At 40.3% G+C, this 27,302-nt stretch overlaps 2 protein-coding genes across 4 annotated transcripts in view; one reads left to right on the top strand and one right to left on the bottom strand.

Annotated features, from left to right (window-relative positions):
- Positions 1–20,934, bottom strand: part of Gngt1 (G protein subunit gamma transducin 1) — a 33,263-nt gene extending 12,329 nt beyond the window's left edge. The window contains exon 1 of one of the 3 annotated variants that reach the window (XM_060373863.1): positions 20,784–20,934. In XM_060373863.1, coding sequence (XP_060229846.1) covers positions 20,784–20,800 — 17 coding nt within the window. In that variant the 5' untranslated portion in view covers positions 20,801–20,934. Of the gene's footprint in view, positions 1–20,731 lie in introns of all 3 variants that reach the window. The other 2 variants (XM_060373865.1, XM_060373864.1) reach the window with 2 other exon arrangements.
- Positions 20,935–21,017: 83 nt separating this feature from the next.
- Positions 21,018–26,615, top strand: Tfpi2 (tissue factor pathway inhibitor 2). The gene is made up of 5 exons (XM_021663287.2): positions 21,018–21,232; positions 21,459–21,641; positions 23,601–23,780; positions 25,540–25,710; positions 25,964–26,615. The coding sequence occupies exons 1-5, from the start codon at positions 21,145–21,147 to the stop codon at positions 26,044–26,046; spliced, it is 705 nt and encodes a 234-aa protein (XP_021518962.1). The 5' UTR covers positions 21,018–21,144; the 3' UTR covers positions 26,047–26,615.
- The last annotated feature ends 687 nt before the right edge of the window (positions 26,616–27,302 follow it).

Raw genomic sequence — 27,302 nt, 5'->3', positions numbered from 1 at the left:
CATACCCTGTCCCAGGGCCGAATAAAACAGTGCATGCTTTTTCCAAGAGGACGTCATCCTAAGGGCGGGTGCCTCAGATGTCCTAAGCCGGTCTCTGGCCTCCAAGATAATAGGCTAGGACACAATGGGATAGCTACTTATAAAATGAACACATTCTCGTGGAGCTCCGGTCCTCTCCAGGTCTTACTAACTCCCCCTTCTTTCATATGATTCCCTGCATTCTGGGCACAGGGGTCTTTTCTGAGACTGATTCTCCAACCAAGAACTGTGCATGGATATAACCTAGAACCCCTGCTCAGATGTAGCCCATGGCAGCTCACTGTCCAAGAAAGTTATGGGAACAAGGACTGTCTCTGACATAAACTAATTGGCCTGCTCTTTGACCACCTGCCCCTCAGGGAGGTGCAGCCTTAACCAGGCCACAGAGGAAGACAATGCAGCCAGTCCTGATGAGACCTAATTGACTAGGATCAGATGGAAAAGGAGGAGGACCTCCCCTACCAGTGGACTTAGAGAGGGACAGGGAGGAGATGAGAGAGGGAGGGTGGGATTGGGAGGGAATGAGGGAGAGGGCTACAGCTGGGATACAAAGTAAATAACCTGTAATTAATATAAAAAAATAAAAAAATATTAAAAAAATAAAAAAGTAAAACGTTTAATTTGCTTAATAATAAAAATGAACACATTCTGTATCCAAAACACATTAAAAGTGGTTATTTCTATACTTTCCCTTAGCTTAAAATCTTTTTTAAAAAATACATTATTAATTCTTTGAGAATTTCATTCAGGCCCCACTTTCTTACCTACCCAACTTTGAATTTTCTTCTTTATATTTTCTTCCAAGTCGAATCCAGTTTTCAGCTTAAAATCTTAAGAGTGCAATGCTCCCTTTCTTTCCTGCCCATCTCCTCTACTTTCTATAAAAATAGCGACCTAAGCAAAGTCGGCCTTTCTGCTGGCCTTTCTGTTTCAAAGCTTTACAGCCTCAATCAAGAGGAACTTTTAAAATTGTCTCCTCTGTGCTGGGGGAAGGACCAGCCTTCCTTCTGTGAGACTCTAATCTTCCTTTAACTCTAGACATTCACTTGATAATGCTTGAGGAAGAGACATCCTATAATTCTTAAGGTCAAAATAAGTGAATTTAAACTCCATGTGTTCTTATTTCATGGATTTTTTATAATATGTTTTCAATGTGCTACCTGTATCTTCAGACTTTATAATAGATGAGCTTTAATGTCTCATTTGGGTGAGAAATTCTGCATAAGTTCCCCAGCTATTCACTGGGAAGAATCATTTATGTTTGAGGGGTTCTTAGGGATGCTCACAGAGAAAATTAGCCATTGCACATTTGTGATGACCAAAAGCTTGGGATTGCCTAATCGAAGCTGATGTTGCCAAACCTAAAAAGGAAATTATATCCAAGACCGGCACTTGGTTGATTGATGATGTCTAATCTGATATCTATAATTGTTTCTTTCTTTCTTTCTTTTTATCTTTCTTTTATTTTAGATATACAAGGGAACATGGGAAATATAATTTAACATCACTATAAGTTAAAAAATATAGAGCAGTGACTCATATTGAGGAAGATACATCCGTCCATCTTTCCCTCGGTAAAGAAAATGCCCGCTGTCTGTTATTCAGCTCTCAGACAGAGAGAAGACATTACCTAAGTGGGTATGACTGGGTTGTTGAATTTTTTATTGGGCATCTACTTGAGTCTTAAGCCTTATCAATTAACATGTTAGACTGTATCTTTAAGAAGTATAAAACTATGCTTTCTATCTTTAACATAGGCATTTTCTGCACTGTTTTAAAAAAGCACATATTTGGAATTAGTAAGTGGCGCTGTTGGAACAGTTAAACCAGCAGTACAAGTTTAAGTTGATGAACTATAAACCTAAAGGAGACAACAAAATCCCGGGTTTATAATACACTTGTATATACAACTGTCTGCACAAGCCTAGAATTTTATATTGTTTATATGGCAAGAAATTATTTGGCAAGTGTTCATGTAAGTTTGCTAAATTAATCCCAATTCTTTTTTTCCTTTATAGTGTAACTGGCGTTTTAAGATGAGAAACCCCACTAATTCAGTAAGTTTGGCTACCTGTCTCAATGTGCAAATTAAAGAGACAGCATGAAGACAGACAAAAAAATGGGTTGTTCATCAATGAGATCGCACTGGAGAAAAAAAAATGTATCTGATAGCTGAAATGCCTTTTTTTTGAATAGTATAATCATGAGTTTTTAGAGATAAATAAAAAATTTAAAAGGGAAAATATTCATAACTAGACTGTTCTGGTGAAGATGCCAGGTGCTTGATCCTTTTCTCAATTCTGGTTCTAGGTCACCCAAAAGGTCCCTACTGCTTATGGAGGATAGTCTGCCTTTTGTTTTTTAAGATAATTGTCCTGCTCCAAGATACACCCTTCCCCTGATAGGTAATTTCTGTCACCTGGTGTTACAAGCAATTTAGGCAGAAATGCCAAACTTTATTCTGCCTTGGCTGTTTCATAAGTTCAAATGAAAAGTGAATAGTAAAACAAAAGCAATATATGACTTAAATCCTTAACTGATGATTAATTAATTTGAAAACCCACAAAAGTTTTAACATACTTTAGCTGTGTTATAAATGTTAGATATCTAAGATACCATATATAATATCCATATTTTTTTCTGCTCTTTATATATGGACTCCTGGGTTTTCAGAATTAGCTTATCTTAATATTAATTATTGTATCCTTAAAGTACATATCTAAAATGTATAAAAATAATAACAAAATAATAAGAAAACAAAATGAAATTATCCAATAAAAAGGGATATAAAAGTTATATGTGTGAGATATATTTTTGTTGAAAATGGAGTCTAAGAAAAGAAAAATGCTTTTAGATAGGAAAGGACTTTCATAGTAAAGACTATTCCAATAGGAAAATGGAATAAAATAAAAAGGTAAAGTATGCTCTAACATGTTGTAAAAAATACATTTTAAAGGAGTGAATACGGTTACAACTAAGTTGATTAGAATTAAGGGTTATTCAATTTTTAGGGTCAAAATTCAATATCTGGAGAAAGAAATTGCTGCGTAATTCTCTGGTTAAGACATTCGGGTGTTGCTGAGAACTGATCCACTCTTAGAAATGTTTACAGAAGAGCAACAGAGGATGGAGAGCTGCAGCTGAGAGCTTGTTGGCCTTCTGCAGGGGACCTGACATCCAACATCCCATTTCAGGCAGCACACAGAGCCCTAACCCACTTCGGGGAGACTCGATGTCCGTAGCCTCCAATTACACCCAAGTATGCATACCCACACATTGATGAACACATGAACATAAGTCTAAAACATGGCCTTACCAACAAGGACTTCATTTCATCCTTACCAAAAAAGTTAAAAATTAAATTGCTGTTAGATTTGGTCTTCTATATTTTTATATACTTTCCCTTGAGTAAAGGCTTTCCTTAATGGACAGCCAATGCCTCAAAATTAGGGAAAGGTCTCTCTAAAAAAAGTTATTTGGGGTGGCTGGAGAGTTGGCTTAGTGGTTAAGAGCACTTGTTGTTGCTAAAGGACCCAGGTTTGATTCCCAGCACCCACAGGATGGCTGGCTACCTCCCTCCTCAAGCACCAGCATGGGAGGTGCAGACACACATGAGTATAAAAGACGCATACTCATAAAATAATAAAATCTAAAACATTAAAAAAAATCACTTAGGGACATTTCTGCCAAATTATCTAGCGGTTGTGAAATTCATTTTAAAATTGGACAACTATTTAAAATTATCTATAAAAAAATTTCCCTATTAGATAAGTAAATCACACCAAAAGTGTCAAGATTAAGTAAAGCTTTGGTTTTCTTCTATGATCTACTGAACTTTAAGAGCTATCTGTTATCCCTCCATAAAATAACATTTTTGCTTCCTTTTAAAAATTAGGTAAAAAATAATAATATGAGCCGTTTGCATAAAAGCAACACGAATTTCAAGCAATTAAAATGTGCTACAAAATTTTTTAAATTAGTTACAGAGCCATTCTCTAAAGAAGTTTTGCAGCAAATGTATGCCAGCTTCTGAGAACATATATATCAGCAACTTTAAAATCACTAAAGGACACCAATCAACTCGGGTGACAATCATGCCTCTCGATAACTGAAATCTCTCTCATTGTGTATGCTCCTTAAATCCATCAATACTTTCCTATGCTTTCTAATGCTTAGTATACTCAATATTTCAAAGGATATTGTCCTAAGTGATAAAAATAATACTAGCCCTGGTGTTAAAATGTTCCAAAATAAGAATAATACTGTCTTCTCTTTAACCACCTTTCAGTTAAGACTGCTTGCCTACCAGAACTTCTGTGTTGTGCTCTCATTTTTCTGCTTCAAAACGTTCACATGTTTTTACTGACTTTGTACAACAACAACAACAAAACACTCATAAATAGTATAATTTCAGAGCTGGAGAGATGGCTCAGTGGTTAATAGCACTAACTGTTCTTCTGAAGTTCAATTCCCAGCACCCTCATGGCAGCCCCCAACTGTCTGATACTATCTTCTGGTGTACAGATGTACATGCAAACAAAGTACCCATTTACATAAAATAAATAAATGGATGAATAAGTAAATAATAGCATAATTTCAATTTTTGAAATGTAGTTTTAAATTGACAAAATCTTATTCGAACTCTTTCACCTGAAATCTCTCTCTAGGGGATAGTTGTATTTTTAAATCAAAACTCTTGGACAAAATACATTTTCGTTAAAAAAAAAAAAATTCAACTGGATCTAACCAGTTGAATTACCAAAGTGGTATTAAAAAAATACACAGCAATCAGTGCTTTCTAGACACAGCAGTTGCACATATGAACTCATGAGACTGTGACGCATGTACAGCCTGAGCTGACTCAAGTCAGACAAAAATCCCAACGGGGATGGGGAAGGCAGGACGAAAATCCTCCCACTAGTTGAGGAGCTGGCAGCATCTACAGCCTCTGAGAGGAAGAGTCCTTTTTCTTTAGTGATGTGACCCCTGCAGAGTGAGCATACTCCAGGGCTGAGCCCACCCTCAAGGCTAACTGAGCCGGGCTGGAGAGATGGCTCAGTGGTTAGGACCACTGTCTGCCATTCCAAGGGATCCGGGTTCAATTCCCAGCGCCCACAAGGCAGCTCACAACTGTCTGTAATGCCCATAAAATAAAGTTACATAAATAAATAAATAAAAGACTAAAGGAGCCATTCAGGCTTAGACTCCACGGGGTGAGGCAGGGAAGAAGCTCCAGGTTGAGTGGATGAGGAAGCACAAAAGACACCCATTTCTTTGATTTTTAAGATCTATTTGTATCATTTTTAATTATAGGTAGGTATGTTGTTATGGTTAGCCCATTAGAGATGAGCACTCAGACACAGTGTATACCCAATTGAAAATCTTTATTCCAGCCAGCTAAGGCCCATTCTCAAGTGTTGAGAGCCTAGGCGTGATCACGAATGCCCAGAACACTGGGTTTTTAAAGGCAGAAAGGATCTCACTGGGCAGCCACAGGGGGCTTTACTGAAGCAAGCAGTTTTAACAGAAGCTAAGATAAGCTGTTAGCTGGAGGCGGCTTCCCCACAAACAGGCAATTTAACAGAAGCTAAGGTAAGTGAGCTGACCTTCCGCTACCAGAACAGAGCTGGTAATTTTCCACGGGATTCTTCATCAAGGAGATCAAATTCTAGTTAAACCTGAGACGGCTTCAGCAAGAACCTCTGCGCTGTCTTAACGCTATCCCAATGTGTGTGTGTATGCGTGTGCGATTTTTTTATTTTTAACTATGTGTAAGTATGTGAGCCAGCATGTGGGTATGCACAGGCCCCCCAGAGGTCAGGGGCACTGGATCCCCTGCAGCTGGAGTTTCAGAAGGCTGTCGACTCCTCACCTTGGTTCCGGGAACCCAATTCAGTTCCTCTGGAAGAACGGGAATTGCTCTTGAGCAGCACACAGAGCTTTCTAGACAAGCTCTCCAGCCAAGACCCCAGTTTTAAAAGTAAAGACTCTTAATGTTCTACATCTTGAAAGTTAGTGTTTCTTAATTATTTAAGATATCCTATAGTTCAGTTGGTCAGGATTTTAAAAAGTAATCAAATAATATTCTTATTTTCCTAATTAAAAAAAGAAAGTAGATAATATCATGGTAACATTTTCTGGAGTCTAATTTTTCTTTATATTAAGAATTAAATAAAAATAAAATATATTCTTAGGTCTGTAAGGTGTATATATATCCTAATTTTTAATTTCTTATTTATATCACTGCTATAAATATTATTTAATATATATAAATCTTGTTAAAGTTTAACTATTGTTATTTAATTTCTTCTGTGATTTTTTTTCATTACCTTTTCAAACTAAAAATCCGGTACAATAAAAATGTAACAAATCAAGTTAGTATCCACAGATAACAATTGTCAACAACTCTGGATATCAAAGGCCAATCCTTCTTAAGCACAGAGACAGCCACTCCACATGAAATCACAGATATAAAATCATATTGGAATAAATACCCTAAAAGATAAGAGATACGTTCAGACACTCCAAATACTAACTAAACTAAAGAAAGTTTTAGGGTAAAAATAATTATAAATATATCATAAAACCATATAATTAGATTGGTTAAGTTATGTTTTCCTCATTTATTATCCTAACTTTGTTAGGCCAGAGACTATTCCTGGTAACTTTAATTTTAGACAAATTACTTCTCTTATGTGTCACATATTATACAAAAGAATAAAATAAAGCAAAGCAAACTGGATCGTGGTGGCTCATAGGTTTTTTTGTTTTGTTTTGTTTATCCATGAGGCTGCTTTGCTGCCTACCTATCCTTATCTACATCAGAGCCCAGAATGAGCCTTCTTAAAAATGGCAGGGGGAGCAATTAATGCCACTGCATGCACAAACTGTAATGCCTGGCCATCCTGGGGCACTGAAAACCAGAGTTCTGAAAAACCCACACCTTATGAGGAGCTTCCTGAAAGGCCTAGGGACTGATTACAACTTCAGTGACTGTGGGGAGGTTGGAATGTTGCAGTTCTGGAGCTAACACAATTATCTTGAACTGTCTTTAGCTCCCTTAATGACAGCCCCTTGCCCAGGCCTGTATCCGTTATAACATCCTCAGGATCAACTTAGGAAGCATCTTGGAATATGTTGTTTTAACAGACTGCTAGCTTCCACCAACACCAGGAGACAGTATCTGAGATTTAGAGCCGTGTTTTCTCCACCCAGCTAACGTTTCCACAGATGCCTTTGAAACTGTTACTGTAAAAATTTCACGAACTTGCTGTCACATTGAAAAATGGATTCGAGGTAACCTGAATCTGTGTCCCTGAGCCATGGTCAGTCATGTTTGGCTCTAGAATAAACTATCTCTGATCCCCTGTTAAGTGACAGTTGTATCTGAGAAGATCATCCAAGAACAAGCAAAAAAAAAAAAAAAGAAAAAAAAAGAAAAAGAAATAATAACTATGGGAATGACGATGGGGAACGACTATTGGAGAGAGAATTATCTGGACTAAGTACATATTTATACCCTGTGAACTACTCTAAAGGCTTATCTCACTCTGTGTAAATCGGGAAACATGGGGAAGATTTCAAGGTCGGGGTGCCATGATCTGTCATACGTGAGCAGGTTGACTAGCATCTGTGCAGCCAGATCAAAGGGCAAAGGCAGGAAAGAGACAAATGCAGCAACTGAGGTTAGATAAGAACCCAGAAAGGAGTGAAATGGTGACCGAACCCAGAAAGGAGTGAAAGTGAGGGCGGGAGGAGAGATTCTAAATATATTTTCTAAAGAGATTCAACGGGATGTGTTCACAGATCCGATGCTAAATGACAATGAACGGGGGGGGGGGAAGTTAGATAAACCTGAGGATTTGGGCCTGACCAACAGAAAGAAGAACGTTTACTCTGAGGTCAAGAGCAGGATAGGAAGGGAATAGTAATTCTGCACTGTCTGTTGGCAGCTTGTTTCAGGAAGCACTTGGAGAAGAGCATGGGGAGAAGCCAGGAGGAAGGAGGAGAGCGCCTGAACTGAAGAGAAGAAAACAAAAGGCTGAACTCCGGAGCACCCATTAGTAGGGAGATGAGAGCGTAAGAAAGGTGAGTTTGCCTCCTCAAGGAAGTAAAGCCATGACGTTAGCTAAAATGCTTTGTGCCTTTACCCCTTTCCTGGCAGCCTGGATAGTCGCAGGCAAAAAGTTTCTCCTTCGGTGTGTTCTCCGCTTTCCTTCTAAGTTGACACAAATATGTTACTGACTATCCCAACCCCGTTCCAGGGAGTGTTTGCTCTGTAATTGCCAAGCACCCTTGTGAGTGCTTGGTGTTAGCACAGTGAAAAAAAAAAAAAAAAGTCATCCTTCCTATTTGTTTGTGCTCTCAGCTTGAGGAAGCATAGAGGTGAAGATCAAGAGATGAGCCAGTTTCCCACCAGCAACGGAGGAGGGTTCTCCTTTCTCCACAACCTCTTCATCATGTGTTGTCACTTGATTTTTGATCTTAGCCATTCTGGTGGGTATAAGTTGAAATCTTAGGGTTGTTTTGATTTGCATCTCCCTGATGACTAAGGACACTGAACAATTCTTTAAGTGTTTCTCTGCCATTTGATATTCCTCTGTTGAGAATTCTATATGTAGCTTTGAACCCCAATTTTAAGTGGATTACTTGATTTGTTGCTGTTTAACTTGTTAAGTTCTTTACATATTCTGGATATTAGCCCTCTGTCAGATATAAGGTTAGTGAAGATCGTTTCGCAGACTGTCATTTTGTTCTGATGACAGTGTCCTTTGCTTTCCAGAAGCTTTTCAGTTTCATGAGGTCCCATTTATGATTGTTGATTTTAGAGCCTGTGCTGTTGGTGTTCTGTTCAGGAAGTTGCCTCCTGTATCAATGAGATCAAGGATCTTCCCCACTTTTTCTTCTAACAGGTTTAGTGTGTCTGGTATTACTTTGAGGTCATTGATCTACTTAGGCTTTAGTTTTCTGCAAGGTGATAAATATGGATCTATTCCCATTTTTCTGCATGTAGACATCCAGTTAGGCCAGCACCATTTGTTAAAGATGCTGTCTTTTTTCCATTGTATTGCTTTGGCTTCTTTGTCAAAAATCAAATATCTGTAGGTGTGTGGGTTTATTTCTGGGTCTTCTATTCGATTCCATTGATCCACCATTCTGTTTCTTTGCCAGTACCATGCAGTTTTTCCTACTGTTGCTCTGTAACACAGCTTGAGATCAGGAATGGAGATAGCGCCAGAAGATCTGTTGTTGTACAGGATTGTTTTAGCAATTCTGGGTTTTTTTGTTTTTCCATATGAAATTGAGAATTGTTCTTTCAGCCACTTTGGAAATAAATCTGGCGCTTTCTTTCTAGCTATACCACTCCTAGGCATATATCCAAAATATGCTCAACTATACAACAAGGACTTTTGTTCAACCATGTTTGTAGCTCTATTTGTAATAACCAGAAGTTGGAAACAAACTAAATGTCCCTCAATGGAGGGATGGATACAGAAATTGTGGTAATTTACACAATGGCTACTACCCAGCTATTAAAAACAAAGAAATCATGAATTTTGCAGGCAAATGGTGAGAACTAGAAAAGATCATCTTGAGTGCAGTAACACAGAAACAGAAAGACACATATGGTATATACTCACTCATAAGTGGTTCATAGACATATAATGTAGGATAAACATACTAAAATCTAGACTCCTAAAGAAGCTAAACAACAAGGAAGGCCCTAGAGAAGATGTTTAATCCTCATTCAGAAGGGCAAATGTGATAGACATCGGAAGAAGGAGAAGACAGGAAACAGCAGGAGCCTACCACAGAGGGCCTCTGAAAGACTCTACTGATCAAGATATTGAAGCAGAGGCTGAGACTCATAGCGAAACTTTGGGCAGAGTGCAGGAAATCGTATGAAATTAGAGGAGATAGAAAGACCTGGAGGGGAGAGGAGAGCCAAAAGGAGATCAAAACAGACAAAAAAAAAAACTGAGCTCTGGGGGCCCTGAAGAGAATGATACCCCAACCAAGGACAATGAATGGAAAGGACCTAAAACCCCAGCTCAGAGGTAGCCCATAGACTCAGCCTGCAACTAAGTCCCTTAGTAAGGGGAGTAGGGGCTTTCTCTGGCATGAACTCAGGGGCTGGATTTCTGATCACCTCCTCCTGGGAGGTGCAGCCTTACCAGGCCACAGAGGAAGACAATTCAACCAGTCCTGAAGAGACCTGAAAGGCTAGGGTCAAATGGAAGGGGAGGAGGACCTCCACTATCAGTGGACTAGGGAATGGGTATGGGAGAACAGGAAGGGAGGGTGGGATTGGGAGGAGATGAGGGAGGGGGCTACAACAGGAATACAAATTGAATAAATTGTAACAAATGATAATTATTCAAAAAGAAAGAGAGAGAGAGAGATGAGCCAGCCCTTCCTTGAAGCAAAGCTTAAGCTGAGGGAACAGCTTGCACTTGGCGTTGAGACTTGCAAAACTGGGAAAAGCGAAACTACCATGTAACTTGAATACTGATCAAATGAGAAGGGTGTGATGGGCTGAGTTTAATAAGGAAGACAGTGGTTTGATCATGTTGAGTCCTATAAAGCATGACTGGAAATACAATGAGGAATCATTGAAGGCGGTTTGTTTTATTTTGAAGTAGTGGCATATTGTGTTGTGGTCTGATGTGCAAATCATATGCTCTTTATGGGGCTGACTGGGAATCAAAGAGTTTATCTAAGATACTAATGCAGTTGTCTCCTGAGAGATGACATATTTAAAAGGCACTAGTTGCTTGCTCTGTATGAGATTAATCTTCATTCTCAATTTGAACTGTATTCAGAATCACCATAAAAATACATCTTAGCATGATTCCATCAAAGTCTTTCCAGAAGACTTTCTAGAAAGGTTTACCTAAGGATGAGACACCTACCCCGATATGGGCAACACCATCCAATAGGCTGCGGGTCTAAACCAAGGGAAAGAAAGAGCTGAGTACCAGCCTTTCTCTCTGCTGTTGGACTGTGGAGGGGATATGACTAGCCATCTCACACTTTGTCACTACAGTACCTCAACCTACATGGACTGAACCCTTTCTGAAATCAGGAGTCCAAATAAATCCTTTCTCCTAGTCAGATATGTTACCATAGTAACAATAAAAGTAACTGCAGCAGAGTGCAGGGAATCTTATGAAAGAAGTGGGAGATGAAAGACCTAGAGGGGACAGGAGCTCCACAAGGAGAGCAACAGAATGAAACAATCTGGGCTCAGGTGGCCTTTTCTGAGACTGATACTCCAACCAAGGACCATGCATGGAAATAACCTAGAACCCTGCACAGATATAGTCCATGGCAGCTCAGGGTCCAAGTGGGTTCCCTAGTAAGGAAAACAGGGACTGTCTCTGTCACGAAATCAGTGACTGGCTCTTTGATCACCTCCCCGTGAAGGGGGAGCAGCCTTGCCAGGTCACAGGAGAAGACAGTGCAGCCAGTGCTGATGAGACCTGTTAGGTTATGGTCATATGGAAGGGGAGGAGAACCTCCCCTATCAGTGGACTGGGGGAAAGGCATAGAAGGAGTATAGGGAGGAAGGGTGGAATTGGGGTTGGGATGAGGGAGAGGGCTACAGCTGGGCTACAAAATGAATAAATTGTAATTAATAAAAAAATTAATTTTAAAAAATAAATAACTAATGTAGGCCCCTAATGTGGTGGTGCACAACTTTAATCCCAGCACTGTGGAGGCTGCGATTTCGAGGCCAGAGTGGTCTACAAAGAAAGTTCCAGGACAGCCAGGGATGTTACACAGAGAAATCCTATCTTGCAAAACAAACAAAAAAAAGTAACTAATGTGTCTGGCTATAAAAGACACTGGCAAATCTAAATGTGATGCTGAGATATGAGCACCAGAACTACTGATTATTGGTAAAATGTCTTTATTTGTTCATTGAGAATTTTGTGCAACACACTTTGATTATGTTCTTTCCCCCCTTTCAGCTTCTTCCAAATACTACTCCCTCAATACTTCCCAAATTCATGTTCTTTCTCTTTAAAAACAAAAACACACACTTGTTGGTATAATGTTCTTTTGGAATGTATACAATTTATCCTTGTTCATTCAAATTCTGATTTCTCTACCCCGCTATTCGGTTTCATCTGGACACTGCATTGTGGTGCTTATACTAAGCATCACCTGTCTCAAGTTTGTGTAAACATGCCGCCAATTGTTCTCTGTGTTGTCAATAAAACAACCAGCCATTGCTGTGCGATGGGGAGAATAGGGTGGGACATCCTGATCCAGAGGGGAGAGGAAGGAAGCAAGAGGGTAGGAGCAGAGGTCAGCAGGAGAGAAATTGGAACCACATGGATAGATGAACCACACCTAAAATATGACTAAAACAAGTATAATGAGTAAAATCTGAATGGTAGGAAACTATGTGGGTTTAGAGGTTTAAGATGGAGTAATCATTACCCAGCATTGTGCTCTAGGTTAATTAAATAAATCCTAGTCTCTGTGTAGTGATTTGGATATACAGCTGGATTAGAATTAACCGCTGCTTAACTAAAAGATAAATCAGTAGTAAATATTAATATCCCACAATACACACTCAAAATAAATGGAATCTGATTTGTGCTGACAACTATTGCACATGGATCCTGCCTTCTGTGTGGTTGAGATACTCAGTGTCACCCCACCAAATACATTTTTCTCTTTCCCACGGCTATCACATTCAAGTAGCTTCCTGGCTAGAGATAGGCAGTTATACCCATTTCCCCTCTTCCATACCGGACTGTTGTCTGGTTTGAGTCCATGTTGATCTTGTGCATGCTGTTAATGTTTCTGTGAGTTCATATGTGCATCTTGAATTTAGAATATCCATAGATAATGGCTTGCAAGTGAGAGACTGGCTGGGGAATCTTCCAGGAAAGGGGAAGTAGAATACATCGTTATAAGAAATAAGGGGAAGAAGTAAAATGGGGATTAAGCATGGGGAGAGATGTTAAGGGACAGTAGAAGATGGAATATAGTGGGGAAAAAAAGCTAACACCAATGCTATATAGAAACATACTTAGAGACCATGCCTTAAGAAGCTTCATAGAAATGTCATTTTTTTTATTTTTAAAAACTGAAGATACATGAATAAAAACATCAGTTTAAGACGTTTAATGTTTTCTTAATTAATTCTTAGCTTTCTACTAGACAGCTAAGTGGAGCTGTTAAGTGGGCAATGTTATGATTCAAATAATGGATAAAAACTGTACCCAGTCATATGTTGATGTAGGCATGTATATGTGTGCATGTGTAGACAGTTTAGAGTCTCTTTGCCTCAGCTTACAGGGCTCTTGCAACCTTTACTGCTTAGCCAGAGGAAAGGAACATGTCTACTGAGAAGGAAGAGATAACTCAGTGGTTGAAAGGCAGAAGAAAACGATGTGAAGACTAATAAAATAATTTCAAATAAGAGAAAGTATTAACGATTGTCAAGCACTGGTGAAATGTCAGACAAATAGAAAGAGAATTGTAGTCTTGGGTAACATTGGTTACAATTGTTTGGGAGATCATATGCACAGAGAAGTCCTTTCTCTGTTGTCTTTGATAAAAAGTACCTTGTATTCTTTCTCTCCACAATATGAAACTTTATTTGGAAGAGAATGCAGAGGAAAAAGCAGGAGATGATGAAGTAGAGGCAGATAGAACCAGGAACACTTTTGGTAAACTTGGCTGAAAATTTTGGCAGTGAAATGGAGTGTTAGAACTCATAAACTTTTAGTCTGATAGCAAGTGCTTTAGAAAGAGAGACAGAGAGACAGAGAGACAGAGATAAAGAAAGACACACAAAGTGACAGACATACATACATACAGAGAGACAGACAGAAAAACTAACTCTAGAAAGCAACTATTAAAACCTGGAGAAGATGCTAGCTATGTCATACAAGAAGCATAGAACTGATTTTTATAAGAATCAAGAGAGCAAGGCTTTTGAAAGGGCAAGAGAGAAAAGGATTCCAAATAGTAGGCAAAGAACTGATTTCAAATTGGACCAAAGTAGTACTTCCTTTAAAAGTATTTAGTTTTTGAGATTATGTTATAGTTATCTAAAATAAAGATTATGATTGAGATTATATCATTTTCTACTTCCTTTTTTTCCAAAACCTCCCATATAATTCTCATTGCTCCTTTTCAAATTCATGACTTCTTTTTTCCTTAACTGTTGTTGCATAAATATATGTATATACGTATATATTCCTAAATGCATAAATAACTATTTTGGTCTGTAGCATGTGACTTTTATGTGTGTTCTCAGGGCTGACCCTTTGGTATTGGATGATCAATAAGTTGTGCTCTTTCCTAGGTAAACACGAGCTGCACAAGTAGAACAACAATCAATGTGCCTACGTGGATGTGGGGAGGAAGGTGGGAGTCCTCAACCCTATGCAAAGAACTGTAGATTTTTCTTTTATAAGAGGCAGAAACATAGGAAATGTATTCGTTTGTGGGAGCATCTCCTCCTTCCCCTGCTGGTGTAGTACAGGAGTACGGGCCAATGTGCTCAACTCTTCCCTTCTTTCAACTCCGTTTCTCCATCAGCTAATAATCGTGAGTGGTGCATCGGCAGTTCTGAAGGACGCACCTCCCTTTCAAGTCACATCTACTGTCTCCTTGTCACACAGATGGCAGATTATCTCTTGTGTGTGATTTAAGATATAAAAACCTTCCCACATAAGCTAGGGCAAATGAATATTTAGGAGGCATAACACATTTGTAAGTAATACACAGCCAACACAGACTTTGTCTAAATTATGAAGGTGGCAATGTTTTGTTTTTTTTTTTTTCTAGAAATGGTACCTACATTTGAAAGGTCAAGGTCTATTGCTTTGTGCTAAATATAACCCTGAGAATGAGGACTTTAGTGATTAGCTCTCTTAATCCTCTAATCTGATTATCAGTTGGGCAGATGTTCCCCTAGAGCATTGTGGCAATATATTTACTGTTTTTGTTCTCTGTTTGCTTCCAAACGAATTGTGAACTTCATGGTTGGGTAAAAGACATCAGACTTAGGGTTCTCGTGGTACTCGCCTACCTTTATGAGCACATGTCTGACACAAGCACCCCTAATCCTAAAATCCCACATGCAAAATATTCCAAATAGGAAACTTTCCAAGCACAGATTCCACCAGTATGGAAAATTCCATACCTGACCCGGACAAACATATTTCATCAACATTTTAAAGGATGACTCAGTACATGTGACACTCAGAAAACGATCACTAACATCACACAATGCTACTTTCCTATCTAAATATTTTTAAGCTTTTTTAAAGCAGTGATGGATAATATTAAATTCCTCTTCCTCTTTGTTCAATCCTCTCATTATTCTTGATGTCACAGTCTCATATTTCTTCGTTGACAACTCCTTCTCAATTAAGCTGTTCCATTTCCTCTGGCCAAAGAGTAAAAGTTGGTGTGACTTAACACTCAGCCTTGAGAATGCTCTTATGTGATTTCAACTAAGTGAAATTATAAGGTTTTCATACACACACACATACACACAGCAGATTAAAACGCAAGTGTACTAAAATACTGTATAAAATTACCTTCAGGCTCTGTATACAAATTCTATATGAAAAAAAATTAATTTTGTGTTTACATTTGAGTCCAATCCCTAAGGCGTTTCATGATATACTCAGATAAAGCACCCAAAAACAGGCAACAAAATCAATTTGCTAATGAGAAAATCTGAGATATATTAATATTTGTAATGTTTTATTAAAAGTACTCTACTGAGCTTGCTGATGCTGATGTAGTTATCATCTCTGTGTCCTGTCATGCTACGAAATCTCTAATGTGTTTCTTCTGTATCCTTATCCCAAACAAGGAGGACAAAGTTTGGTACCTTTTAAACACTTAAAACCACATTATTTTTATTCAGTGGTTGTAAGAATGACCACAGTTGGAGATGCATTATATACTCCATTATCTCAAGGTCTGGAGAGAAAGCAGAAATGAAAAACATTAGTCATGGAGAGTGTACGTCCCTTTGGGGAGATCCACATTTCATTCTATTCTCAAATGCACTTGCAGCCTCACAGAGGGTGCATTAGAGAAACTATATTCCATTTGGTCCAACTCACTAGTAAAATGAATGATTGACTGAGCTGTATTTAACAAAACCTTCCTGACTCCCATCTCTCAGAGGAGATTATCTGGCCTCCTTAGCAGATGTGTAAACTCTTCCTTGCTGCTTGCTGGACTTACTTCAAATCTTCTTTGAGAGTCTGCACCAACACGTAGAAAGATCTTTCTGCTTCTTAAATCATTATTAATCCAACTCCTTAAAATGAAGTTATAGAATGTAGCCCAAGTCACACAGTTCAACTAATTCTAAGTATTCACTAGTGACCTAGATATGTTGATTTTTCTCCAAGGTGTTCACGGAAGACAGAGACCATTTGTCTCAGTTCTTTCTGTAAGTTCTCAGGCAACTGTACTGTTGGACTGTTAGAGAAATGGGCATTGTACTGAAGGATTGCAAACTGTAGATGCTAATATGAGGCAGATTTCCTTCAGACTCATTGGTAGGTGAGAGAGGAATCAGGGGAAACATCAGGAAGGCCTAGAGGGGCTCAGGACTCACCAGAGATTGGTGACATTAGTGCTCTACACTGTGCTCAGACCTGGATGTTAGAAAGACAGTGGGGTTGAGACTATTTAATGTCAGTTTTGCAAACAACTACAGTTTGTGCACATGACCAAGTACGTTAGGATTCGAAGTCTCACATTTTACTCTTGTAAAATCAACATCCTTCTGGTTTCTTGTGGTATTGAAACCGTAAGAACCTGTGACACATTTTACGGGATTCAGAGTGTCTCTTTAGCCACAGCCGCCATGACTATCACTTGTTATGGTTAAGAATGAGTCAATAAGGAAGACACTTTGTCAGTTAGCTCACAGCTTTCCACTTCCTGTTGACTTTGGACAAAAGAACAGTTTCCCTCAGGCTTGTGGAAAGGCTTTGACCTAGACAGAGGTTAAAGGACAAGAACATGACATTCCACATGGCTGTGAAAGCCAGTCTTTTCCTCCCACGTGTCCCAAAATACGAGTTCTGTAAAGCCAGAGTCACTCTCAGAAATTGAAATTCCTCTTACAATGGAAGATGTCCTTCCCACATGTTCTTCAGTTACAAGGAGTCATTTTCTCCCTGACAACCTGGCTTGAGGAACACAAACCTGTAACTATCCCTCTTGTTCAACTTTCCTCCCTCAGTCAAGGGTCATAGCAGCCTACAGAATGCACTCCATTTGGCACAGAAAAGGGGAAAGACACTGACACCTCTGCCCCCAGCATCTCTAACCTGTGCCTAATGAAGCAACACCACAGACAAAGAAGAAGTGTCTTAAGTCCCAACTCTACCCCCAGTCTGAGAGTTGCTCTGAGGGTCCTGACTGATGGTATGTGCCTGGCTAGGAAGCTTGTTCCCTGGGACCACTGCAAAGTGATTCCTAATCAGTGTGACTCCATCTATGCAAAGAAGCGCCCCCTGAGCTCAACCCAAGGAGAGCACCGGTGGGAAAAAGACAAATTCAGTCCCACAAGGCCATTCTTTATGGCCGTTTCCTGACCTGGGCTAAAGCACAGTGGTATAGTAGTCTGCCAAGGCTGCTAAAGGAGGGAACCTGGCTAGGGATGGTGTGAATGGTGTCGGTGGCAGCCCCCAACAAGCTGGCAAGCTCTTCCTGTGCTCAGACCCTTTCCATCTAACCAGCCTTGACACAGCCTTGTACCTTTCTCACAGCAACAACTCAAGAGGCTCCGAGAGTAATAGGGTCCAGATCTGCGATTTCCAAGCCTGTTTCCCTGACACAGCATCACACTTCAAAAAATTTAAAAATGTAAAGATGCCACCTGGATTTGATTCAAAAGGCTCAGTGTCTATACCAGGGACAGCAGGCGATAGCCTGTCCACTAGCAGAGAATAAAGGAAAGAAATAAGTCCTCAGCACTGAAGTAAAACTCTCATTCTGTGTTGTCCTTGAAACTTATTGTACTCCAGTTTGGAGATGTGTGCCATTCTATTCAAAAAGGGAATGCGTAAATTTGGAGCTGACTTTCCTTCTGAACATGAACCTAGTGAAATACTTCTAAAATTCCCTTTTTCTGATAATATGAGGAATGCACCAAGAGGCACTAGTCTCATTCTCCCTAGAATGTAGAAGCAGCTTGAGTGTCTTCCAGCACCTGCTGGCTGTCTTGGTGATTTAGACAAGAGCTGGCTCATACTGGCTCTGGCCTGTGGATCATAGTCACCTCTGCCAAGCTATAGCCTTCAGTGGCATGCAACTGGGCACCTGGAAAGGGTCACCGAATGCAAATCAGTGAGACAAATGCCCTGCCCCCTTTCTCTCTTCCAGTTTCTCTCCCACCCAGTTGGTGGTTAAGCTTCTTTGTGAGCTCTGGCAGTTCTTTTTTAAAAAATTTGTTTGTTTATTACAGTTTATTCACTTTGTATCCTGGCTGTAGCATCCTCCCTCATTCCCTCCCAATCTCACCCTACATCCCTCATCTCCTCCCATGCCCCTCCCCTAGTCCACTGATAGGAGAGGTCCTCCTCCCCTTCCATCTGACCCTAGCCTATCAGTTCTCATCAGGACTGGCTGCACTGTCTTCCTCTATGGCCTGATAAGGCTGCTCCTCCTTCAGAGGGAGGTGATCAAAGAGCCAGCCACCGAGTTCATGTCAGAGGCAGTCCCTATTCCCATTACTAGGGCTCTCACTGGAGACTGAGCTGTCATGAGCTAGATCTGTGCAGGGGTTCTAGGTTATCTCCATTCATGGTCTTTGGGTGGAGTATCAGTCTCAGAAAAGACCACTGTGCTCTAGCAGCATTTAATCTTTGCTGTTTAGTAACATTAGCAGTACTTTCAGACCAGGTTAGTCTCCATCGGGATCGAACCCCACTCTTTGAGGCAAGTGAAACAGGACAAGTTATAGTGTGCAAAATATCCCGGAGTGCTGACCTACTATAAACCACTGTGTTGTACTCTTCAGAATTTTCCAGAAGTTTGAAAGAAATTTTTAGACTCCTAGTATCTTCAGGAAAAAAAAAATAGTCAGGGATAGTTACTAATTAGAGAATGCCAGATAAACAAGAGGAAATGGGGCAGAAGGGAAGACCATTTATCAAAAGAGTTCTTTAAAAGTTCCCTTCCAATTTCCCCAAAAACCTCTTGTAAATTTTCAGTGTTGATTTTGATGTTTTTATAAAATGTTAGCCATAATTTAATATATCAGAAGAATTGGTGTACTGTGCTGATTAGGGATATGTGAGAAGGTGTTGACCAAAGCTTCAAAATCCACCAAGAAGATCTCTCTGGACTTTCATGTTCCCCTTGCAAAGGCTGTCATCGCAGCCAGGATGCAAAACAGAATAATGACCAACCATCCTGTGTCCTCCTGGGCAAAAATACTCCTACACTATGCAAGAATAGTGAAAATCACATTCCACACAGAGTGCTTTCATTCATACGTACAAGCAGGAAGCTGTGTGGTGTTTGCATGTTGGATTTAATGATTGAACTATTCATAACATAGATATATTACAAAAAAAAAGTATTTGAAGAAAAGAAAGAAAAAAAACATAAACGATAAGGGAGATGCAATGACACAGGCTTCTAATATCAGCATTTAGGAGGTGGTGGAGGAAGAAGGATCAGGTATCTGTTGATGTTCATCCTTTGCTATGGAGACGATTGGAAGTCAGTCTGGAAGCCAGTCAAAAAGGAAGGAAGGAAGGAAGGAAGGAAGGAAGGAAGGAAGGAAGGAAGGAAGGAAGGAATAAATACATAAATAATTAAAAAAAACAAAGGAACTAACAAAAACCATAAACCTAAAGAGCACTTAATTTAAAATCATGGACTTAAAGAGGGGCGTGGGAGGAGATGAGGGAGGGAATGAAGGAGGGGGCTACAGCTGGGATGCAAAGCGAATAAAATGTAATTAATGTAAAAAAATAAAATTTTAATTAAAAGACAATCTCATGCCTATGAAATTTAAGAATGGGCAAGACTTATCCGGGGCCACAGAGGTCAAAAGAGCCAGCCAGCACAGGCTTGCGTTTGAGACACAGCACAGGCTGGCGTCGCAAAAGGAGCGCCCAAAGAAAAGAACCTTTTGGAAGGATGAAAATTTGCTCATTCTTCAGCATTGAGGAGGTGGAGGCATGAGGATAAAATGTCAAGGTCATCCTTAATGACGCTGCAAATTCAAAGCCAGCCTCGGATCCATGGCACTGTCTCAGAAGAAAGGGAAAAAATGAAGGAGAAAAAAGAAAGAAAGAAAGAGAGAGAGAGAGAGAAAGGAAGGAAGGAAGGAAGGAAGGAAGGAAGGAAGGAAGGAAGGAAGGAAGGAAAGAAGGAAGGAAGGAAGGAAGAAAAAGAGAGAGAGAGAGAGAGAGAGAAAGAAAGAAAGAAAGAAAGAAAGAAAGAAAGAAAGAAAGAAAGAAAGAAAACTGTTGTGATTCTTGATTAGGGTGGTGATTTCTTACAGGAGCCATTCCACGAGGGCTAACCTTAAAACCTCTACTGAGTACAAACCTCTACTGGGTGGAATTTGTTTGGAATCAATGCATAGATGCCGATGTCAGAGTCTACAGGGATGAACCAACGTGGGTTAAGAACAATGGATCTGTCTTCCCCCCCAGACCTCACTCACATGCGCTCTGGGAGTCAGGTTTCTTCAAGGTGAGGGTGCAAAGTTGGCTCACCTTGAGCAATCCTTCATGGGTCATTTCCCTCTGGCCAACCAGCTTCCCGTTATTGCCACACTCCACAGGCATGCCACAGGCTGCAGGCAAAAGTTTGGGAATCAGGCTCAACTTTTCAACTCCCTGGAAATTCTTCTTGGGACACTCTGAGTGCGGGGGAGGGACAGGCCACTGCCCCAGGAGTGAATCAGACACTTTGTGTGTGTGTGTGGGGGGGTGCTCCGCCCCCATCAGGGGTCCAGGGGCGGTTGCCAGCATAAAGGAGCATAAAGGCCGCTCTCTCTCGCGAGCTGAGCCGGAGCGGAGCCTAGAGGTCTCCTCCCTCTGCGCACCCAGGGGAGCTGCACCTCCAGCCGGCAGGATGGACCAGACTTTGCCCCAGCGCCTGTGGATTTTCCCGCTGCTCCTAATGCGCTGTGCAAGTAGTCTCGCTTCAGTATCCGCCCAAGGTATTGGCCCACGATCCCACTTACCTTTTTTTTTGCTGCCCCCTAGGGACCTACTTTCTTGCTAGGCTGTCCCGAGGTCCCTACTGCCTCCAAGGGGAAGCCATGCCCTAGTGAGTGCAGAAACCCAGAAACCGTCTGTGGTGAGCTCTGAGGCCAGAACTTCCAGTCCCTGCCAGGCACCAAATCTGAACTTTTACCCTGTTGCTTTCCTCTGACCCCCGCACAGGGAATAAATTAGAGATCTGCCTCTTGCCTTTGGAAGCTGGACCTTGCCAGGATCTCATACCCAGGTTCCACTATGATAGGAGCTCGCAGAAGTGCCTGGAGTTCGGCTATGGAGGCTGCAAAGGCAACGCCAACAATTTCCGCTCTCAGGAGCTCTGTGAACGCACTTGCGGAAATATCCAGAGTAAGTAGTGTTCCGGGGTGCTCTGGACTCAGGCAACGCATGCACGAAGGGGAGGGTTCAGCAGATTTTTCTGGTCTGGTTGTGTCCTGTGACTTTTAGCCCGAGGTTTCGAAAGCGCTAAACAAACTTCAGGGGTTCTGTCCCCGACCCCCAACCCCCAGCCCAGTTTGTCATTATTTCTTTGAGAATTTCAGCAGATGCGTTTTGGTCATTTTCACCTCGCCCCCTTTTCTGCCCACCCAACTTTATTTCCCTGCCCACCAAGAATATATGTTTCTGCTGTCCATATACTCTTGGATGTGTGACCTTCTCTGGAAAGGGGTCGCCCCATCTGGGGCTGCGTTTTACCACCACCAACACCACAAACGACGAACGACGAAGAAACAAACAACACCTAACTTTGCCCTAGCCTCACTGTCTTGGTTATGGGTGGGGCTTTCCGTACCGGCCCCACCTGACTGCTTCAAAGTTTCTACAAAGTGACTCCAAACCTCTAACCACTAACTTGGGGAGTTTATTCCGCTTCCAGATTCCATCGCACATCAGTGCCTGTATGAACTTTGGGAAAGATGAGTGAACCCATCTCGGGCCCATAAATGCAAGCTGAGGACCTCAGTGTTCCTCTGCATCTATCATTAGTTCTAGAGATTAGGTCTTTGGGACCACTGTGGCCTCCTGTCAATTACCCATCTATATGGGATAGTTTTTATTGGTTCTTAGTTTTGAAGGGTGACTTAGCTCAGAGGTTCAGATAGCTGAGCTTCACAACAGTCAGTTGTCCTTTCCTTTGTCATTTTATACTTATATCTATTACGGTAAACACAAGGCTTTGACTGTCAGCAAACTTAGCCAGGAAGAAATGCATAAGTCTGTGAATGCCCTTTTATGAGGAAACAATCATAGAACAGTCTTCCTATGGAACTTGAAAGCCATGCCTCAGCTGAACCAAGTCTGCTCACACTATCAAAAGCTTACCTTCAGATGAGTGGGAAGACTTTTGGAATTTACTATTCCAGTATCAAATAAGGCTATCATTTCCCAGTAGTTTCAGAAATTATGATAAAGTCCCGAAAGTACTACTAAGAAGGCTGCTTTGATTTTTATTATCATCTTATTAATTTCTGGGGTTAGCAAACCAAACAGTGGGCTTTCATCAGGCTCATTCATAGGTATGTATGTGTCATTGTGCTTTCTCCCCTTCCCTTTCCCCCTGTCTCATCCTTTGCCCCTTTCTGCTGGTCCTTTTCCCCCAAATAGTACAACCTCAGCTCTCATACCCCATACACCCCCTACACTCTCTTATATTTGTGGTTGTGAGCCTAGCCTTCAGTGGCTGGCTGAGCCATCTCTCCAGCCCCACTCTCTTTTCCCCTCTCCCCACTTTGAGTTTTTTTTTCCTTGCCTCACTTGTCTACCTTTCTACTTTCATCGCACATAAACTTCAACCTAGATTCTTTATGTGAGGGGAAAATCTGTGGTATCTGTCTTTCTGAGTGTGGCTTGTTTTGTTTTTCATGATGATCTCCAGTTCCTTTCATTTCCCTAGAAACATCATGACTTTACCTTTATTTCCACCTGAAAAACATCCCATTGTACATTCAGCCACATTTTCTTAAAGACCCATGTGTTGTTGGATAGCTAGCATGTCTCTGTTCTTTGGTATTGTGGATTGGTCAGGAATACAGACACATCGCAGGTATTTCTTGATGTATACACTCAGGGCTCTTTAGCCACACGCTTGAGTGTGATAGGATTGCATCATATAACAGTTCTGTTTCTACTTTTGGAGTACCTTCCCCGATGACTACCATAGCAGCTACGCCAGTCTCACTTCTTATCAATGGTGAAGAAGGGCTCATTCTTCTTGCCCCAGCTTTTCCCATTACTTGTTTGCTTTCTTGATAGGAGCCAAAAAAGACTACTTTGAATAATGTGTTTTGTTGATTTTCCCTTCCCCAGAAGTTCCTCCAGTTTGTCGGTTAGAACTCAGCACATATCCATGTGATAAGCCTAATGTACAGTATTTCTTCAATATGAGTACCATAACATGCGAGATCCTTAAGCCTGGTCTGTGCAGCATGACTAAGAACGTGTTTCCTGATGAAGCTACATGTAAGGCCTTCTGTGAACCAAATAAAAGTAAGAGAACTTTAATGGTGGTGTTTTTATTCAAGCTGTCTATTAAGATTTTTAGGTAAAAATCAGTAATTTGATAGGAAATCAATATTGTTTACATGCTGGTGATTTCACAATTACGTGATATCATGTGTGTATGTGTGTGTGTGTGTGTGTGTGTGTGTGTGTGTGTGTGTGTCAGGAATCAAATTAACAACTACTCCCCTGTAGGAAGCACTGTGCCTTTATTTTTCCACGTGTGCTCACAAGCAGAAGGTTAACGATGTGCAAAATCCTCAAGGCTGGATTCTGACGAAGCCATTAACAAAACATTGCTTCTTTTTCTCTTGTTTCTGGAGATCACCAATTGAGTATCTGTAAATAGAAAACCTGAACTGTGAAAATCAGAAACTTTTGAGCACTGACCTTGTTTCCCAAATGGAAATTTCCACACTTGACCCCAGCTGATGGGTAACAGAAAAAAAAAAAAAAAAAAAAAACCCACAGGCGCACTAATATTATCTCATTAAATTACTTTAAAACTGTGTAGAAGGTAGACAGGAAACACATGAATTTCTTATTTAAAATTGTATTCATGCACCTCATCTGCAAGATATTATATGTGTGCAGAGAGTCCAGAATTTGAAAAACCCTGAAATATGGAACACTTCGGGCCCAAAGCACTTTTTTGATAAGTGATAGTCGTACTGTATTATCCATGTCTTCAATTTATACATAAAATTAGAGGGAAACATAGGGAGGGAACAACAAGAGAGGGAAAATTACTTTTATCATATTTTCATATATATATGAAAATATATATATATATATATGGAGCAGGGACTCTTTGAAGAAGTTAAGGACCAGCTGCATTGGGGATGGCAGATGAGAAATGTAATGGGGGAACTTATGCACCATGATAAGTGAAAGTGCCATAATGGAACTTATGTTTTTAATTTAATTTTATTTTATTAATCACACTTTATTCACTTTGTATCCCCCCGTAAGCCCTTCCCTCCTTCCCTCCCAGTATGGAACTTATTTTTATGCAAACTAAAGTAATTGATAAAGATAGTATATGCGCTAATAAATGCCAAAACTTTAGAAACTTATGAAAGTAGTTTTGTGTATGAGACAGTGGAATATACAGGGTTAATTTCTGCGTTCTTTGGTGATTACAAATTATATCACACACAAAAAGGACCCTGTCCTTCTCTCTTTCCCCCCATTTCTTCAGCCATTTCCACCAGATGCCGCAGAGACAGACAGATTTTTAAAAAGTTCAATCACGAAATCTTCTTTGGCAAAGGTTTTGGCAGAGCTCTGTACTGTGCTGAACACTCATGAGCAAGTATTGGATGTCTAGTTGTTGGTGGCAGCCCAAGAAAGTTTGTCAGACTCTGCCAGGTACTGTCCTCCGAAGCTTACACCCATTTTAGCCTGTCTGGTCGGAGGCTTAAGTTCTTTTCATACCCAAACGGTAAAAGATGCAGCTTTAGATGGATTTATTTCAGCTTATAAAATTGAGGAGGGGGTAGGAGAGGTGTTGACTGGAGGAAATGATATGAACATCGCACATATATAGGAACTTTAAGTTTTTAATCTAATAAAAAAAACAGAATAATCAAAATAAAGCAGGTGAGCTTCCCTGTGACCTGAGACACGCCCTTTTCATTGATGGTTCAGTATTTTGGGTTCAGAATGAGGTCTCTGTGAGTTCCTTCAGCAACTCCGCTTAGTCTGGTATTACAGCATCCCTAATTTCTTTCTCTCTTCCACAAAGTTCCATCCTATTGCTCCAGTCCAAAAGACGAAGGCCTGTGTTCTGCGAATGTGACACGCTATTATTTTAATACAAGAAACAAAGCCTGTGAGAGCTTCATCTATACCGGCTGTGGTGGGAATGAAAATAACTTTTATTACCTGGAGGACTGCGAACGCGCTTGCCGGAAAGGTAGATAAGTTTTCCTGTTCGGCCGAAGATAATGAATGATCCGAAGGCAGACTGTCTAGCTGTAGGACACAGGAGCCACGGACGCCATTTCACATGTGGGATCGGTGGCGAGTGAGAGTTGGTTGAGGTGAATTGTCTTTACAAACAGGGTAGAAGAAATGAGGCCAGATCAGAAGTGTGCTGGAGGTGTTGATTTAAAGTGAGCCGCAGACTGGAGCCACTTGATGCTAATTTGCTGTTTTGTTGTCTTTAGCCTCAAAGAAGTCCAAGAAAAGGAAGGAAGGAAGCGGTTACTTACCCGGAAGAAAGCCCGGATTTTGGAAGCCACTTCCTTAACCATTTCTTTTTACTTAAGGAAACAAATCATCACTTATTTTATTCATCTGATTTTACTGCTACGTTACTTTTTTTAACCTATTTTTATTCATAGCAAGTTGCTTTCCAAATGTGAAACTATAATTTTTAATTTACTGTTCAGAAGTTTAAGAGACTAAATCCTTCCAGTGTATCAGATATGAATGTGAACATAACTCACCCAAGTTCTTGGGGTGGCTAGCACTAGTTTCAGAAGAGAGTGGTTACCAAAATAACAGAAGACAATGTGATTGTGCCATTTCAACATATATGAGCACCAAACGGAATGGTAAAACCATTTCATTACGAACTTAAAAGTTTGGATTAAATTTTAGGCTCCAGGAGAAAAGTTGCTGATTTATGAACACTTTAATCAACCCCCTCACGGGGGTATTTTACTTTCCCAAGTGTACTTCCATTCCTATCCTGTCAGATTGCAATACTAAGAAGTAGGGAAGTTATTTCAAAATTAAAATTATTACTGGATACATTTAAAATGGTGATTTGTAATATGAAAAACATTTTTCCTAGAAAACATTATTACATATGCAGTTCTGTGTGTGTGTGTGGTTTTTTGCTTTTTTGTTTGTTTGTTTTCTGACAAGCCAGGAATCTTCTTTGGCATTACGTGTTGCAGGTTTTCTTCAGGCAAAATATTTTGGAGAACGCAGGCGTTACTGGATCTTTTGTACTATGTAAGATATACCCTGCACCAAAACACTTACTTTCTCTGTGAAAAGAGAATTAAGAAAAAAAAAGACCCCACACCTATCTTTTTAGTAAATTTAATATTTAAAAGTAACTATGGGGGGATACAAAGTGAATAAAGTATAATTAATTAAAAAAAGTAACTCTTTAGCAAAATTACAAGTACGTCACCCTTTGCCCTAGGAGGTGCTCACCTAAAAACCTGTCATGGTTGTTCTGAAAACATGCTTGAGAACACTGACTGACACAGAAAAATGGAACCAAAGCAGATGTGTCAAGGACATTGGCTCATGACACGTGGGGCATGAGTAGATTGTCTGCGAGTGCATGAAATCAGACCCGGGAACACAGTGAAGAAGCAAGGACTAGAGAGACAAGAACAAATAGGCACACACTCAACCACTGCAGAAGATACCAACAGATTTAAAATGTTATCGACACGTTTTAAGTTACCTCAAACAGGATGGAGTTCACGGATACAAGACAAGTTTTAGGGAAATGATCCTTCTTCTGTAGTTTTAACTTTGGGA

This window comes from Meriones unguiculatus, chromosome 21 (genome assembly GCF_030254825.1).
Source record: "Meriones unguiculatus strain TT.TT164.6M chromosome 21, Bangor_MerUng_6.1, whole genome shotgun sequence".
Taxonomy (NCBI): domain Eukaryota; kingdom Metazoa; phylum Chordata; class Mammalia; order Rodentia; family Muridae; genus Meriones; species Meriones unguiculatus.
This window is presented reverse-complemented; position numbering and strand designations above follow the sequence as displayed.